This window comes from Prionailurus viverrinus, chromosome A1, assembly GCF_022837055.1.
Source record: "Prionailurus viverrinus isolate Anna chromosome A1, UM_Priviv_1.0, whole genome shotgun sequence".
NCBI lineage: Eukaryota > Metazoa > Chordata > Mammalia > Carnivora > Felidae > Prionailurus > Prionailurus viverrinus.
The window spans coordinates 232,765,876-232,781,926 of record NC_062561.1 but is presented as its reverse complement, the minus strand read 5'-3'; the positions used below and the strand labels follow the sequence as shown (position 1 = coordinate 232,781,926).

The 16,051-nt window shown below is 43.4% G+C and overlaps 1 protein-coding gene across 4 annotated transcripts in view; it reads left to right on the top strand.

Moving 5' to 3' along the window:
- The window catches only part of MARCHF6 (membrane associated ring-CH-type finger 6), a 75,555-nt gene extending 65,680 nt beyond the window's left edge, over nt 1–9,875 (top strand). For 3 of the 4 annotated variants that reach the window (XM_047844570.1, XM_047844628.1, XM_047844488.1), the window contains 3 exons: nt 960–1,092; nt 2,484–2,619; nt 6,108–9,875. In XM_047844570.1, the coding sequence (XP_047700526.1) occupies nt 960–1,092; nt 2,484–2,619; nt 6,108–6,198 (360 nt within the window). In that variant the 3' untranslated portion in view covers nt 6,199–9,875. The other variant, XM_047844688.1, reaches the window with a different exon arrangement.
- Nucleotides 9,876–16,051: the final 6,176 nt, after the last annotated feature.

The window sequence follows — 16,051 nt, the reverse complement described above, 5'->3', positions numbered from 1 at the left end:
GAAGAGGGTTTCGTCGCAATTGGACATTGTGAAACATTGTTGATCTTTGTAATATTTTGCTCTCTGAGACGTTCTTTTTTCATACTGTGTGTGTAAGTTTGAACAAAATGGTTGAGAAACACTGGGATGTCTTGTTGCATCAGTTTAGATTCATCTGGGATTGGTTGCCTTTGGAGGGTTGAGCCTGTTGTCAAGCATGTCCGTGCGCTGTGGCCCTTGGTTGAGGTGTGCTTCAATACTGTGTGCTGCGGGCCAGGAGAAGGCGGGTGCTGGGGAGAAAGCAAGAACAGAGGTCTTCAGTTCTGTCCCCCTCTGCTCACCATCTTTATTTTCCGTTATTCCCAAGGTTTTCCCACTTCTATTCATCCTTTCCTCTGAAGTGCTATTCATTAGAACTTTCTGGATAAGATAATGAAAATACTGGAGAAATTCTTGACATAAAAAAAAAAAATTCACCATAGAATTCTTTCATACTAAATTTTCATGTAAAATATCTTCGGTTAAAATTTGATTTATACAAGCTTATCAGAAACATGTTCCCTGCTTATAATGTTTTCTTTCATATTCAGATAAAACGAACGTAATCTTGATTAATAACACAGATCATTCTTACACACATATGTGAGTAGTTGTTTGGGGTTATGATGTGGTCTTCACCTCATATTATTGGGTGTATCCAGTATTGTATAGTGCAGGGCTAGTATAGTTAGGATTCTAGACTAGTGTTTTATTGTTTCATCCCTTTGCAGAGTTAACCTCAAAGTGTAAGGAAATAAATGCATTTCTGTAATGACTTGTGGGCACCGTACTTAACATTTGTGTTCAGAATTTGTCTTGACTTCGGAAAAAATCACCAATAGATTCAACTCCCTGTGGCTTGGATTCAGTAGAGATTGCTCTGTCAACTTGGGGGAATTTGTCTTGTCTCCCTTTTTCTAATTTTCTCCCTCACGTTTCAGGTTTATGCAAATGGCATCCGGAACATCGACCTTCACTATATCATTCGTAAACTGGCAGCACCAGTGATCTCTGTGCTCTTGCTTTCCCTGTGCGTACCTTACGTCATCGCGTCTGGCGTCGTTCCTTTACTAGGTGGGTAATGCTGGCCAGGGAGCTGGAGACGGCACCTGTTAACATCACTACTTTCTCGGCACTTCCAGTGCCATAGGCTGTCTGGCTCCAGATGATTAATTTGTGAATATAAATCCAGCTAAAACAGTGATTTCGCAAGACTCTTTTTCTTCGATTTGACTACTTAGGGCAAGATTTGGGGAATCATAAACTTCCTTGATACAGTTTTTTCTCCAGGCAAGTGAGGAAGTATTGACATTTACACTGTGCTCAAAATAGGTACAGCTTTCCTTCAGGTTGTCTTCTCCTGACTAGAAGTGCTGTGATCCCATACTTGTAAAATCAAGGTGAAGTGTTGTTATATTAGTAACTAGATATTATTTTTTTTAAGTTTATTTTGAGAGAGAGAGAGAGAGAGGGAGAGCACGCACATGCACACTAGCAAGGGAGGGGCAGAGAGAGAGAGAGAGAGAGGATCCCAAGCAGGCTGTGCACTGTCAGCACAGAGCCCAGCGCAGGGCTTGAACCCATGAACTGTGAGGTCATAACCTCAGCTGAAATCAAGAGTTGGATGCTTAACCAACAGAGCCACCCAGACGCCCCACAGCTAGATATTAGCTTGTCAATTACATGCTCACAGGTCCTCACAGGACCTTAAACCCAGCATATTTTCAAAATTAGAAGCACAAAGTTTCCCCTCCAAATCTTTTTTTTCTACTGAATGCTGTCTCTTAGTACTTAGTGTTACCATCCAGAATTTGCATGGGTCAGAAACCTTGTAGGTCATCTGTGTCACCTTCCTACTCACATGGTCCCCAAGTCCCGCTGCCCCAGCCTCCAGAAGCCATTCTCTAACCAGGCACCTTTCCCTGTGGCTCTTACCTTAACCTCAGTGGCCTCCTGTCTGGTTTCCCTAATTTGAAGCCACCGCCACTAATTCACTCTCCACACTGTGGCCACAATGACCTTTCAAAAGAATAAGTCTCATTGTTCCTGTCTGGTGAACATCCTCTTGATGGTTCCAGCATGGCCTTTATTTTATTTATTTATTTTTTTTTTTAAATTTTTTTTAACGTTTATTTATTTTTGAGACAGAGACAGAGCATGAACGGAGGAGGGTCAGAGAGAGAGGGAGACACAGAATCTGAAACAGGGTCCAGGCTCTGAGCGGTCAGCACAGCCTGATGCGGGGCTCGAGCTCACGGACCTCGAGATCATGACCTGAGCCAAAGTCGGCCGCTTAACCGACTGAGCCACCCAGGCGCCCCAGCATGGCCTTTATTTAAAGCATTTCACGTGGCAAGCGTCAGCTTCAGTTAAGCACCTCCCAGCCCTGCCTCCTGGGGGAAGGACATATTTTTATTTCACGGTCATTCCATATACACTTAGTTTGCCCTTTCTTTGTTTTACAGGTGTTACTGCAGAAATGCAAAACTTGGTCCATCGGCGAATTTATCCGTTTTTACTGATGGTTGTGGTATTGATGGGGATCTTGTCCTTCCAGGTCCGCCAGTTTAAGCGCCTTTATGAACATATTAAAAATGACAAGTAAGTCTAGATTTCCGTTTATCTGTTTTTAAGATGTGTCTCTTAATTTCTGTTTCTAATGTGATAAATCATAGTTGAGAAGAGTGCTCAGATTCTGGATACGTTTTGAGGTAGAATTAAGGATTTGCTAACAGATTGGATGTAAGATGTAAAAGACAGTGTTATCAAGGATTCCACTGGGGATAGGGAGCTGTCACTTTTGGAGATGAACAAGACTGGGAGAAGCAAGTAAAGGGAGGAAGGCTTTAATGCCTATTCTAAATAGTTTTTAGTCTGTTTCCTAATGTTTTGGTCTGATAGTACATTAAATAGTTTTAGGTAAAAATACGCCTGTATGAGGACTTGGCCCACCTAAGCTCTACCTGCAACCAGGGGCCACTGGGTCACTCTGACCATTGCCAAGAGAGGCTATAAGGTTCCTACAGAAGTACTGTAGGGCCTCTGTTTGAGGGAAACTGTGACCTCTGCTCCATGAGAGATTGAGGACAGCCAAGGAAAACACGTTCTGGGGATAACAGCCGTCTGACCTTCCATGTCCTAACAAAGCCAAATGGTGGCTGGCAGAGAGAAGTGAGTTTATAATATAACTCCATCCTGGTTTGCCAGGAAGAGTCCCAGTTTACACGTGTTGTCTTGTTTCATTGTTAACAACACTCTCGTTTAGACATGAGATACCTCCTCACACCTGTTGAAGTGGCTACAATTAACTCAGGAAACAAACAGATGTTGGCAAGGATGTGGATAAGGGGGAACACTTTTGCACTGTTGTTGGTGGGAACGCAAACTGGTGCAGCCACTCTGGAAAACAGTGTGGCGGTTCCTCCAAAAATTAAAAATAGAAATACCCTACAACCTAGCAGTTGCACTAGTAGGTATTTATCCAAAGGATACAGAAATGCTAATTCAGAGAGGCGCATGCACCCCAATGTTTATAGCAGCACCAAATTATGGAGAGAGCCCGGATGTCCATCGATTGATGAATGGGTAAAGAGTGTGTGTGTGTGTGTGTGTGTGTGTGTCTGTCTGTCTATACACACATACATATACACAGTGGAATATTAGCCATCAAAAAGAAAGTCTTGCCATTTGCAACGACACATAGAGTGTATTCTGCAAAGCGAAATAAGTCAGGCAGAGAAAGACAATTATCCTATGATTTCACTCATATATGGAATTTAAGAAACCAAACAGATGAACATAGGGGAAGGGAAGGAAAAATAAGATAAAAACAGGGATGGAGACAAAACATAAGAGACTCTTAAATACAGAGAACAAACTGACGGTTGCTGGAGGGGAGGGGAGGTGTGGGATGAGTCAATGGGTGATGGGCGTGAAGGAGGGTGCTTGTTGTGATGGGCACTGAGTGTTATATGTAAGTGATGACTCACTGGGCTCTAGTCTGGAAACCAGTACTACGTTGTATGTTAACTCACTTGAATTTAAGCGAATAAAAAAAAAAAGATGAAATTTAGGGTGTTCAAGGCTTTTCCAAAGCATTCACTGACAAAAAACCCAAGTATACTTGGGCAGTCTGTAAAGTTCTGTCTACCGGGAAAGAACAAAGAGGGGATTTCAATGGTGAATGTCCCATTTTTCTCACTTCAGTCGTTTAGGCCGACGAGTACGTTCTGCAGACAGTGCAGACGAGGCATGGCTTCGGCTTTTTGCTGCTTTCTTCCTCACCCTTGTCCCCCGCCCTGCTCGTCTGCCCCAGCGGTCTCTCCTGCCTACCTTGGAGCATGTCTTACTCATTATTTTCTGCTCTTTTGCTGCAGCCCAGTGTACGCTCTTCTCCCGCGTTCGTTCTTCGCATAGCAAACTGTGAAGGGCAGGCTCCCTTGAGGCCGCGCCTCGGGTGCCGTGGTTTCCGCCGGTCCAGCCGTGTCGGAAAGGGAGCAGGCTCTGCTCGTGGGGTGTGCGGGGCGGGCTGTGGGCACGAGAGGGTGCCGGTCATTAGGGAGAGTGGGCGGTGGGCTCAGAGTCTCCTTTCTCTGCACTGAGTTCCTTTTTGGTCCTGGGCAAATGAATTAAAATCATTGTTGTCTCTGCTTTTCATTGCTTTTTCATTACCATAACATCAACCCCATTTTTGGCATAACTTGGTGTATCTTGTGATTATGGGTGTGTCAGGCAGTGCCTGACATTAGCATCAGGATACATTGGCATCCAGTTGTCATTGTTTAAAACATTGATAAGCCGTCACAGTTAAAAATACACTGGTGGGGGAACTAACTGTGAGGGAAAGGAGTAGTTAACATCAGGAAGAGGACTGGTGAGAGAAAAAGAACGAGGATTATACCGTGGGATCATGGATGAAGAAGCAATAGGGTTAGTGAAATGCTTTAAAAAGTGACGTGAGACTACTCGGCAGAAACTGCCACAATTTCGCATGAGGCTGGTGTGTGTTGGTGGAAAAGTGGTGAAAGTCGAAGAAGCGAAAGTAATGGTGAAAAGTGAAAGTCACTACACTGAGTCCAGCACATGCCAGGCCTTTGTTGCCGTGGCTTTTGTGTGCTTCTTATTTCTTACAGCAGTCATGGGGCACAGTACTGCTGTCCTCGTTTTATTGGCGAGTGAGTAAATTGGGTCTCAGAGACCCAGCTCCCGGGCCAGCCTGTCGCGTGCCGGCTTTGCTGTCCCGTGCTCGCACAGGTGGCTGAGGACCGAGTGGCCACTCGTGGGTCTGCAGAGCTGACTTCACATGGGCACCGTGTACCCCAGCCTCCTGCCGCTCGTGGCCACAGTCGGCTCTCACCCACTTTCCTCCGAGGCTCAGCCTGCAGCCCGGGCCCCAGGGTCAGGAGGCCCCCCTGCTTCTCCACAACCGCTGCCGTTGTCCTGGGGATGTGGTGTCTGGTCACGCCAGCCGTGGTCACTTCTGTGTGTGGTGCTGTAGCCCTGCACCCTTTCCCCTGACCTCCGTATCATCGCGGCACGTGACTTAGGGACGTGTAACGCTCTGTTGTTGGGCCGTAACCTCCTTCCTTCTGTCCCTTGCACATGCTCACTTCTCTGCCTTCTCCCCTCTGACCTCATTGAGACTCTTGCCTTTGGGTTTCTCTTTTTCTCTAGAACTAGAGCTATTCTGATCCACTTTCCTCTCTACCTAGCTTTCTGTTTCTTCAGATCTGTCTTCTGAGCTGTTTTAGAAAATATTCCTAACAGATAAATGCCCTGAGTCAGTTGACTGTCTCTTACCCCTCGGTGTCTGCGTGTGCACGAGAGCCCCAGCCTTCGGGCCAGAGGACACACGCCATTGCGTGGGATCCGAGGCCTTCCGACGTTTGCTGCTCTCGCCTCGCCGTGAGCTGCCTGCTTATGTGCCTGTTGCCAGTGTTCATTCTACGCTCCCCTTCAGACCATTGAAGGGTTTTAAGTGGGAGTGATCTGATTTGCATTCAAAAAATGTATCACTGGCTGCTCTTAGGAAGAATATTTTAATATGTGGGATCATATAAGAGAGTAACCACCCTGTTTTTACAACCTAGATACCTTGTGGGCCAACGCCTCGTGAATTACGAACGGAAATCTGGCAAACAAGGCACATCTCCACCACCTGCACAGTCGTCCCAAGAATAAAGTGGTTGTCTCAACTACCTTGACCTTCCCCTTGCCTTTACGTGTCCTTTTTTGTGGACTTCTCTCTGGGAGATTTTTCCCAGTGATCTCTCAGCATTGTTTTTAAGTTAACTGTATTTGACTTGTGTTCTCAGCATTCGGAGAAGCAGCGTGCAGGGCCCTGCCGCCCTTCCTGCATCTTCCACCATCGTTGCTGTCTGAGGTCTGTACATGTGTAAATAGAAGTTCCTGGATACCCTAAAACCGTGGATTAAACAGAATGTGCATTGTACATCTTTAAACAAAATGTATATTAATTTATTAAATCTAGTTGTCACTTTATTTTGGACCTGCTGTGATCTTGACAGGAAATGTGCCACAGAGCCATAGTGCAGAGGCAAAACTTTTTCACGACGTCCTTTGGAGCGCGGTATCCCAGTGTTCCTAGCAGTTCTTATTAAGTAAACTGTGCATTCTGTCTTTCTTGGCTGTTCAGACCTTACCAAGAACTTGAAAGGAAACAAGTAGAAATCAGCAGTGGAGTGTCTGTGGTAAGAGAACATGGACTTTGTGCTTCACTGTCGATCGTTTTTGGAAGTTATTTTGTATAACACCAAAGCTGTTGTACATTTTCTACTGCCTGATTTTTTTTCATGTGTCTGTGTTTATAATATTGTATAGTATCTTGTGCTAGGTGAGGAAATTATTTTTAATTTTGATAATTTAATATTCCTAGTGATCAGCATTAGGGGTTGGGCTTTTGTGCTTGTTCGGGGCATGTCTATACTTAGAGGAAAAAAAAAGTCCACAAGAACGTTTTCCTTAGTTCTCTCCAGCCCCCCTTTTCCACACACAGCTGTCGTTTTTTTTCTCTTTGGCAGCAGTAGCCAAAAGTCATGCCGGATCGCAAGTCTTCTAGAATACTGTCAACAACAGTACCGCATCATACTGGAATTAGGACACGCTGAGGTGTTAGCTAAATGCACACCTCGTTTGTGGTCTTAGATCGGCAGCGCCAGGGAAGGCAGCCTAGAACACCTGGTCCTGCTGCTTGGGGCACCCCGTTGGGTCAGGATTAGGGAGTCCGTTTCTCCTAGTTTTCCATGAGTAAATCCCAAAGTTTCCAGAGCTTTTTGTTTACAGAAGAAAACTACAAATGAAACCAGTTTGATTTTACTCGTCCTGAAGGAAGCTGGCTCGAGCTGGCCTTTTTAACATAGGAGTGAAGAAGGTGTTTCATTGGAAATGTGCTGTAAAATCTCAGAATACTGAACACTTACAGATCTGGTTTTCCCTGAGAACCAAAGCTTCAAGAATGAAGTATTTAGAGCAATACAACAGTTGGGCACACGATCCCAGTATTTAATGGTAATGGTATATTGTAAGGGTGGTGTTTGTGTTTTGAATGTTGTCAGAGAAAATGGGCAGCAGAGGTCTTCAGGAACTCTTAAAGAGTTTCCATATAGTATTAAAATCTGTAGACTTAACCTGAAGATTCTTTAAATATGAAAGTCAGCCAAACGTAAGCTACCACAAAAGCAGACATAGTCTGGTGGTTTTACATTTCAACAGTTTTTCCTGAGGTGGTAATTACTTTACCTTAAAATATAGTGTAAAACATCAGTATCAAAAAAAAAAAAAAAAAAAAAAAAAAAAGCTTGACATGGGGTTCAGTGTGAACACCCTCTGGCACTTTGTAGCAGTCCTTTCCCTTGTATTTGAAATAAGGTCTTTGCTAGCCCTGCGTTTATGTGGAAATGGAATCCTACTTTAAAAAATTAGGAGCATTTTAAAATGTACTGCCACCTATCGTGGTATGTGTCTATATATAAATTGTTCTCTTTGGGAGAAAAATATTATCAATTGGGCATAGAACTTGATTATATTAATTTAGCTTTCTTTTTAAAATTTTCAGAGAATTTATAGATCTTGATATAAAGTCATTGAACACATTTATCCATTTTATCGGAAAGAGAGCTAGGCAGATACCACAAAAAATTAAAAATTGTTATTCTACAAAATTTTAAATGAATCTTATCAGATATTTTGTAAAAAAAAAAAAAAACTGAAAAGAAAAACATACATATATATGAACATATACGAATGGTGAGAATCTTGCCCTCCATTTCACCGGCAGATACTTTATCTTGTTGTGTCTAAGGATTTCCTCTTGGTTTTCAGTTGTGCTCTGTCCTGTTTTTAATAAGATGAAAACTTTCATAAGGAAAGCGTTTGCGGACATAACATTTACATGGGCAGCACCAGAATTTTATTATTAATCAATAGTCTCATGAACATTTGAAACCTCTGGTTCAGAAAGTTCTAGTATTGCTGCCCTTCATGTAGAATAAAAAAAAAAAAAATAGTGTAGTTTTGCTTCATTTTACATTGGGCTAAAACCGTCTTCAAGGAAATTAATTACAAAAGAAGACCATTTTGCTTTATTTTTAATTGTTTATAAATGGAAGACAAATCAGCATTTGGGAGTAAGTTTCACATGACCAGTTATCAAATGGTCATATTATGAGGTGTGCATTTGTCATTATTAGCAAATTATGTTTGAGTTTTAAACTGTTGAAGCTAATAGTTGAGACGAAAACAAGAAAATACCAATGTGAGGTTTATGTATAGCTAGCCTTAAAAAAGTTCCATGTTTTTAGGTGATTTTTTCCTGTTAGTTCTCTGGAGAAACCGTGGAAATTGGACATCTCAATTCCAGATGTAAACAAAAAGTAATTTTTATTTCAACATTTAATATAGCTGTTATTACTGTGGATCCTTGTGTTTTTTCTTTCCCTTATTCAAGTAACAGAGAATAACTTTTTTTTAAATGATTTGGTCTTAGAGATGTCATTTCTGTATTGGCAAATGCTATTATTAAAGTGTAATTCTTGAATTTAGGTTGAATTCATGGCTTTTTAAAACAAAGAAGCACTGGACATTTCTCCACTGTATTGTGTTTACCCCCCCACCCCCCCCCCCCACCCGAGAATGTAGTGCCGGTCTAAGAACACTGGCGGTTTTGTCAACTTCGCAAGTTAGCTACTCATTCTCACTTTCAGGACTATTTTAAGCTCTCTACTTACTGTGATGAGTTTTATACTTGTAAAATTTTAAAGTGATTATGTTCAAAATACTCCTTTAGAATGTTACCTATTCGGTTGCCATCAAGAAAAGACAAAATGTCGTGCCACTAAAGTATTAACAAAAACCTTGTGTGCGGAGATTGTAACTCCCTTGGTTGGGCTGTCTTATATCTCATTTGTCCCTCGGGCACATACTTTCTCTTCACCCTGTTACTGCCCTGTGTCATTTTTTAAAAGCAGCCATCATGAGAAAGGGTTTCTTTCACATAATCTCCAACAGTATGCTTGTTACTAATACAGTATTAAAGGTGTAAGACAGTATATACCCAATTTCATTCCCAATGATTTTGTATGAGTGCCTCGTTTTGTGTCAGCAGAGTAATATACAATACCTTAACTGGAAATGTAATGACTGTAAGGCCTGGAACTGACTTGTAGATGGTACGTAGAGCACTTAGTTATTTAGGACGTCAATTTTCTATTGAAGCAAACACCTTAGACACCCAGACCAATTTTATGTATATATATTCTAAAATGCTCCCTTTTTTATGTGGTTGGTTGTTGCCTTCTAAGTCAAGAGAACAAAATTGAATAAAGTGAATGTTAGCTGTAGCCTAGTTTTTTTGGTTTGTTTTGCTTTGTTGCAAAATTACTTCAGAATTACAGAAATGTGCATTATTAATCAGCATAGGTAGATAATCTAGGTTATTAAAAATTTTTTTTAATGTTTATTTTTGAGAGGGAGACCGAGTGCAAGTGGGGGCGGGACAGAGAGAGAGGAGGACACAGAATCCGAAGCAGGCTCCAGGCTCCGAGCTGTCAGCACAGAGCCTGACGGGAGGCTCAAACTCACGAACTGTGAGATCATGACCTGAGCCAAAGTCGAATGCTTAACCAGCTGAGCCACCCAGGCTCCCTAGGTATTTTTTAAATATAATAATTACATAAGAAAATTAATATATGATTATAGCTCCTCCATTCTGTTTTCTGTATAAATTTAGAAGGATAGTTGCAGAGAACACATCCCTCTCCCCTCATCCCTTGACTGTATTGCTAGACCATCTTCATGGGGAACAGTAAAGGCCCTCGTCTTGCGGGCAAGCTGCCTCCCGCTTCAGCAAGATCCACATGCCAGAGCCTCAGCAGGTTTTCTCTTTAAGTGGATACTTGGAATAGAGTAAAACCAATCAAAGCCATTTTATGTAGCTGCCTGTAAATCTCAGAGAAAAAGGAAAGAATTGCATGAAGCTTTTTTCCTCCTGAGTGCCCCCATGTGAAGAGATCCTTTTGTTTTGAGGTTCAAAACTTGGTGATTTCTTTTTAATCAAGTGCATTTAAGAAACACTTTTTAAATGTTTATGTATTTTGAGAGAGAGGGTGTGTGAGAGAGCGGGGGAGGGGCAGAGAGGGAGAGAGAGAATCCCAAGCAGGCTCAGCACCAGAGCCTGAGGCAGGGCTCAGTCTCATGAACCGTAAGATCATGACCTGAGCCGAAATCAAGTCAGACGCTTAAGTGACTGAGCCACCCAGGCGCCCTCCAAGTGTTATTTTATTTATTTTAAATGCAGTGGTGGTAGGCAAAATGTTATCTGAACCACAGGGCATCTGTGAGGTTTTACAGCAAAGGGGACTGCATGGTGAATCTCAGAAAGTGGCCATTCCCCCTCACACCCCACAGTTCACAGCCACTCTTGTTGGAAACGAAACTGCTGTCACAAGTGGATTAAGGGTCCGAGGAGGTAACACTCTCCTCTCCTCCCTCCCACGATGTTTCAGTTTGGTGTCTATTTTGTTGCCCTGCCCTGTACTGAGTACTGTAGTTGAATCGAGGTATGGTGTCTGCCTTCAAGTAGCCCAGTTAGAGTGGAAAAGGCCAGAAAAATGAGCAGAGGGTTCTAACAGGGATACAGTGCCCTGAGGAATACAGAGGAGGGGCCCCCTGTACGCACAGACTCGCCCCCCACGCCCGCAGTCCCCCCCCCCCCCCCCGCAGTGTGCCTCCCACAGCCCCACACTGTGCTGGAATGGGCCGACAGCAGCTGGTGAGCTGGGTGGAGGCAGTCCCTTCTGCACCCCTGTACATGCTTAATCTTCCTTTTGAAATTTCTCCTTTTGCACATATGCAACAGTGCAGTGTCTTTCTGCTTTTCCACATTTGTTCAGTAGCTTTTTTAGGACAAGAAGCTTTGTGTCAGCAACCCCCTCAATAACTCCTTTTTTCTTGGCTCAGTTGCATCCGTCCCTCCTGCCAGTTACACAAACCCACTGGACTGATGGAGCAGAACAGAAAGTCCAGAAATAGACCCACATGCGTAGGGACAGGTGAGTTTTGACAAGGTGCGAAAGTCAAACAAATGGTGCTGGAAAAATTGGCCATCCAGATGCAAAGTTAAAAGTTGATCCTTATCTCAACATACGCAAAAATTAAAATTATTATATTCCTAAACATGAAAGCTCAAACTATATAACTTCTGGGAAAAAAACAGGGAGAAATGTTCAGCCTTGGGTAAGGCAAAGATTTAGATTGGATACAGCCCGGAAGCACAATCCTTAGAAGAAAAATTTGATAAATTGGACATTATCAAAATTGAAAATGTCCACTCTCTGATATATGTCATTCAGAGAACAAAAGCCATGGAGTGGCAGGGAATATTTGCAGAACATTTCTGATAATAGACATGCATTCAGAATAAAGTCTCAAAACTCAGTAGTTTGAGAAGATCCATTTGCCCATTTTTAAAATGGGCAAAATATTTAAACACACTTCATTAAAGAGGACATACAGATAGCAAATAAGCACATGAGAAGCTGGTCAATGTAAAAGCCATTAGGAAAATAGAAATTAAAACCTGTGAGTTACCGCCACATATCAGAATGACTAAAAATACCATACCACGTGTCGGTGAGAATGTGACGAATGCTCACGCTGTGCTGGAAGGAAAGTAAAGGGGTGAGCTAATTACTTTAGAACAGTTGGGGGGCGCCTGGGTGGCTCAGTCGGTTAGGCGTCTGACTTCAGCTCAAGTCGTGATCTCACGGTTTGTGGGTTCCAGGCACCATCCCCCCCCCCCCCCCCCACTCCAGTCAGGCTCTGTGCTGACAGCTCGGAGCCTGGAGCCTGCTTCATATTCTGTGTCTCCCTGTCTCTCTGTCCCTCCCCTGCTCGCTCGCTCTCTCAAACATAAAAAAAAAATTGTTTTAAATAATGGGCAGGGCTTAAAAGGTGATAGTAAGTACTCACCACCCCCAGTTACTGACTGAGGAAAAAGTAAGTCCCTATGATGACTCAGACATGAACGTTTATGGTAGCTTTATTTGTAATAGCCCAAAGGTGGAAAAAATGCACATGGCCAACAACAGGGAAAGAGATAAATGATTATCCATGCAATGAAATACTGTTCCAATAAAAGGCAATTAACTTGATACACGCAACATGGACAAGTCCCAATGCTGATTGAAAGACCAAAAATGTATGCTTTCGTTTATCAAAACTTCTGGAAAATGCAGAGTAACCTACAGAAATCAATAGAAAGCACATGAGTGGGGGTTGGTGGGGAGGGACATGGAGAGATTTCAAAGGGGCATAAGGAAATGGGGGTGATGATGTGTCCGTTCTCTTGATGTGGTTCTGGTTTGACATGTATACATATGTCAAAGAATTGCACATTTTCAACTTGTGCAATTTGCATGTTAATTACATCTTGATTTCAAAAATAAATACCATGTTCATATATGCTCTCTAATCATTTCATACCTTATCTTTCTACAAAGTGCCCGCTTCTCCTTTCTGACTTTTGGCTGATGACTTTTCTATTTCACCGAGAAGACCGAAGCAATCGGAACCAGTCTTCACGAGTTCACACCATCACATTTACCCTCTTACTTGCACCTGTGCCCAGATGCCCCGTGGGCCATGCAGGCCATGCCCATCCCCTCCGGCGTGCCTGCCCTGTACGCAGAGTGAAATGCGCCCCCGGGCTCGTGTGCGATCACTCCCTGAGCCCTGCCCGCCTTGCACGGCCTCACTGGATGGACAGGACTCTCACCCGCTCAAGGCGCTGCTGCAGATCTCCCTCTCCCTCATGGTAACTGTTGTGGTTCCTTCCCATCATCCAGACGTTTCCGTTGTTTCTTGCATACGAAAAATCTTCACCTCCTTCGTCTGCTCTATTTTGCTTTCCTTTTCAGTAAAGGCCTTCAGTTATCGTACTCCCGCTTTCCAATTTTTCCTCTCCTTTTCCAACCCTACTACAATCAGCTATTTGCTCCACTCTTCCACCGGAATTGCTCTCGTGAAAGGCCACCAATGGCCACCACTAACTTCGGTGGTTAATTCTCAGGTCTCACCGGAAATAGCTGGTCCCTCTCTCCAGTGAAACCATTTCCCTTGGCTCTCAGGACACAGCACTCCCCTCATCTTCCTCCTACCTGTCTGTGGACTCTGCTTTATAAACTCCTTCACTGACCCTGTCTTGCCTTTCAGCTCAGTCTGGGACCTCTGTTCTACCTGCACCTATTGACATGGTGATCTCACTTACTCTCATAGTTTTAAAGGCCGTCTAGATGCTGATCACTCACATATATATTTATTTACTCACTCCATCTTCCTTCCTGGAACTCCAGACACATCCGTGCGGCTGCCTATGTGGACTCTCCGGACATCTCGAACTTAGTAGGTCCAAAACACAACTCGTGATTCCCCTACCCCAGATTTATTTTCTCAGACTTCCCCTTTCAGTTGGTAAGCACCTGGACGGATTCAGGTTGCTAAATAAAAAATGTTGGTAATACCTTTGACACTTGTTTTTCCACGCTTCACATACAATTGGGCAGCAAGTCTTAACTTCAAAATAAGTTGGATTCTGGCTACGTCGCAGCACCCCCACTGCTGCCATCCCGGTGCAAAGCACCATCATCTTCCTCCTGCCTGGGTCACTGCAGTTTCTCTGGAGCTCCTGACCTCTGCCCATGCTCTCTTTTCTTTCTTCCACTGACTTTCAACACTGGACCCGGAGTGATCATGTTGAGCTCTAAGATCACATCAGTCCTTTACCCAGGTAGCTAACCATCACAGAGTCCCAAGTCCACAGTCGCTTTGAGGCCCCCTGTGCTCACTGTGCTCCAGGCAGCCTCCTTGCATCCAGAACAGGTCAAACCTCTGGGCCTTTGCACTTGCTGCTTGCTGTGCCTTACTGTTCTTCCTCTAGGCTCTCCCCAAGTTCTTCCTTTCTTCACTGAAGTGTCATTCTTAGGCTTATCTAAATATGCAGCTCCTGGGGCTTTCCCCGACCCCTCTACTGCTGTGTTCTGTCTCTCGTATGTATTAACATACTATATGGTTTTCCTGTATTGTTTACATTAGCATGTTTCCCCCCATTTGAATGTAAGCTTCGGAGATTTTTTTTTGGTAACTATTTGGAGATTACTATTGTATTTCAGGACGGTTCTTGGGACATATTCCATATTCAATAAATACTCTTGAGTAAATGAATGGATGAAACAGCATAAAAACAATGTGTCTATGATTAAAATAAAAACTGAAAACCTGTGCCATTCTCCAGAGGTAATTACACTATTAGTAGTTTAGTGTTTGTTTCCAGAATGTGCTGTGGGTCAACATACATTCAGACTCCTTTTATCACAATATAGGTAGTGTGCTCCCACAGACTCTGCTCAATGGGGTGCTTTTTTTTTCTGCTTTATATTTCATGACCATCTTTTTATATCAACACTTAAGTAGCTACCTCATTTAATAATTCAGGCTGTATTGTATTCTGTTGTGTGGATAAGATTATGATTTCAGTTTTCTGAAAGACCATTAGTTAACCCATTTTATTATATGCTATAAAAAACACATTTGTCCATACTAATTTATATACTCAGGCTAGTATTTCTGTAGGATCAATCGGTAAAAGATTGGTAAGTCATCAAAATATAGTGCCAAATGGCCCCCAAAGGTACTAATTGACATTCTTCTCTCACCAGCATAGGAGATTCCTTGTTTTCCCATATTATATCAACATTAAATATTGACTGTTTTAAGTTTTTGCTAATGCTGTTAATTTGGAAATGTGTGTGCCCAGGTAGAGGGGTCATGGGTGGGGGTGATGCCTCTAGGGCAGGAGGAAGGGCTGCCTGACTCTTCCTGGAGATAACTTATTCCAGTTCTCCGTTGTCCGGGCTAGAGGTGAGCAGGGGAAAGCAGGCTTCGGGGGCCTCATACATTCAGGGTGGGTTTACACGTAGCCGCCTTGTACACTGCCCTGGTCAGGATTCACCAGAATGGAGCCAATTACTCTATCCATGGACCCGAAGCTACTGTATCAGAAGACATGGCTTATGTCCTTCTAGACCCAATCATATTGGCTCAACCATTCTGTCTTCCTTAGGAAAACAATTTAAACAGAATCTTCTTTTAGCTGAAAATCACCCGCTGTCTAAACTCCTAAGTGGGTCTTAAACTGAAATCAGCAGACCGAGTGGGAGATGCGATGGTATCGAGGCTGGGGACCGCTTGGACGAGCACGTGCAGCCTGAGCGCGACAGTCGAGGAAGGCAGGGCCACATTCCTTCGGGGGAGGGGGGAGCTCGTGCCACCTGCACCGACCAGCACCCATGATTACAACGGCTTCCTACCTACGAGGACTGAGTCACCTCGTCCTTAAGTTTACGACGCCAGAGCAAGGGGAAGGGGAGTCCTTTGTGAATTCGCCCTTCACAACTGGCAGTGGGAAATCGACTAAAAAGGTCCTTTTCTAAGCGAAACGTTCGGCTCCGTATAAACAACC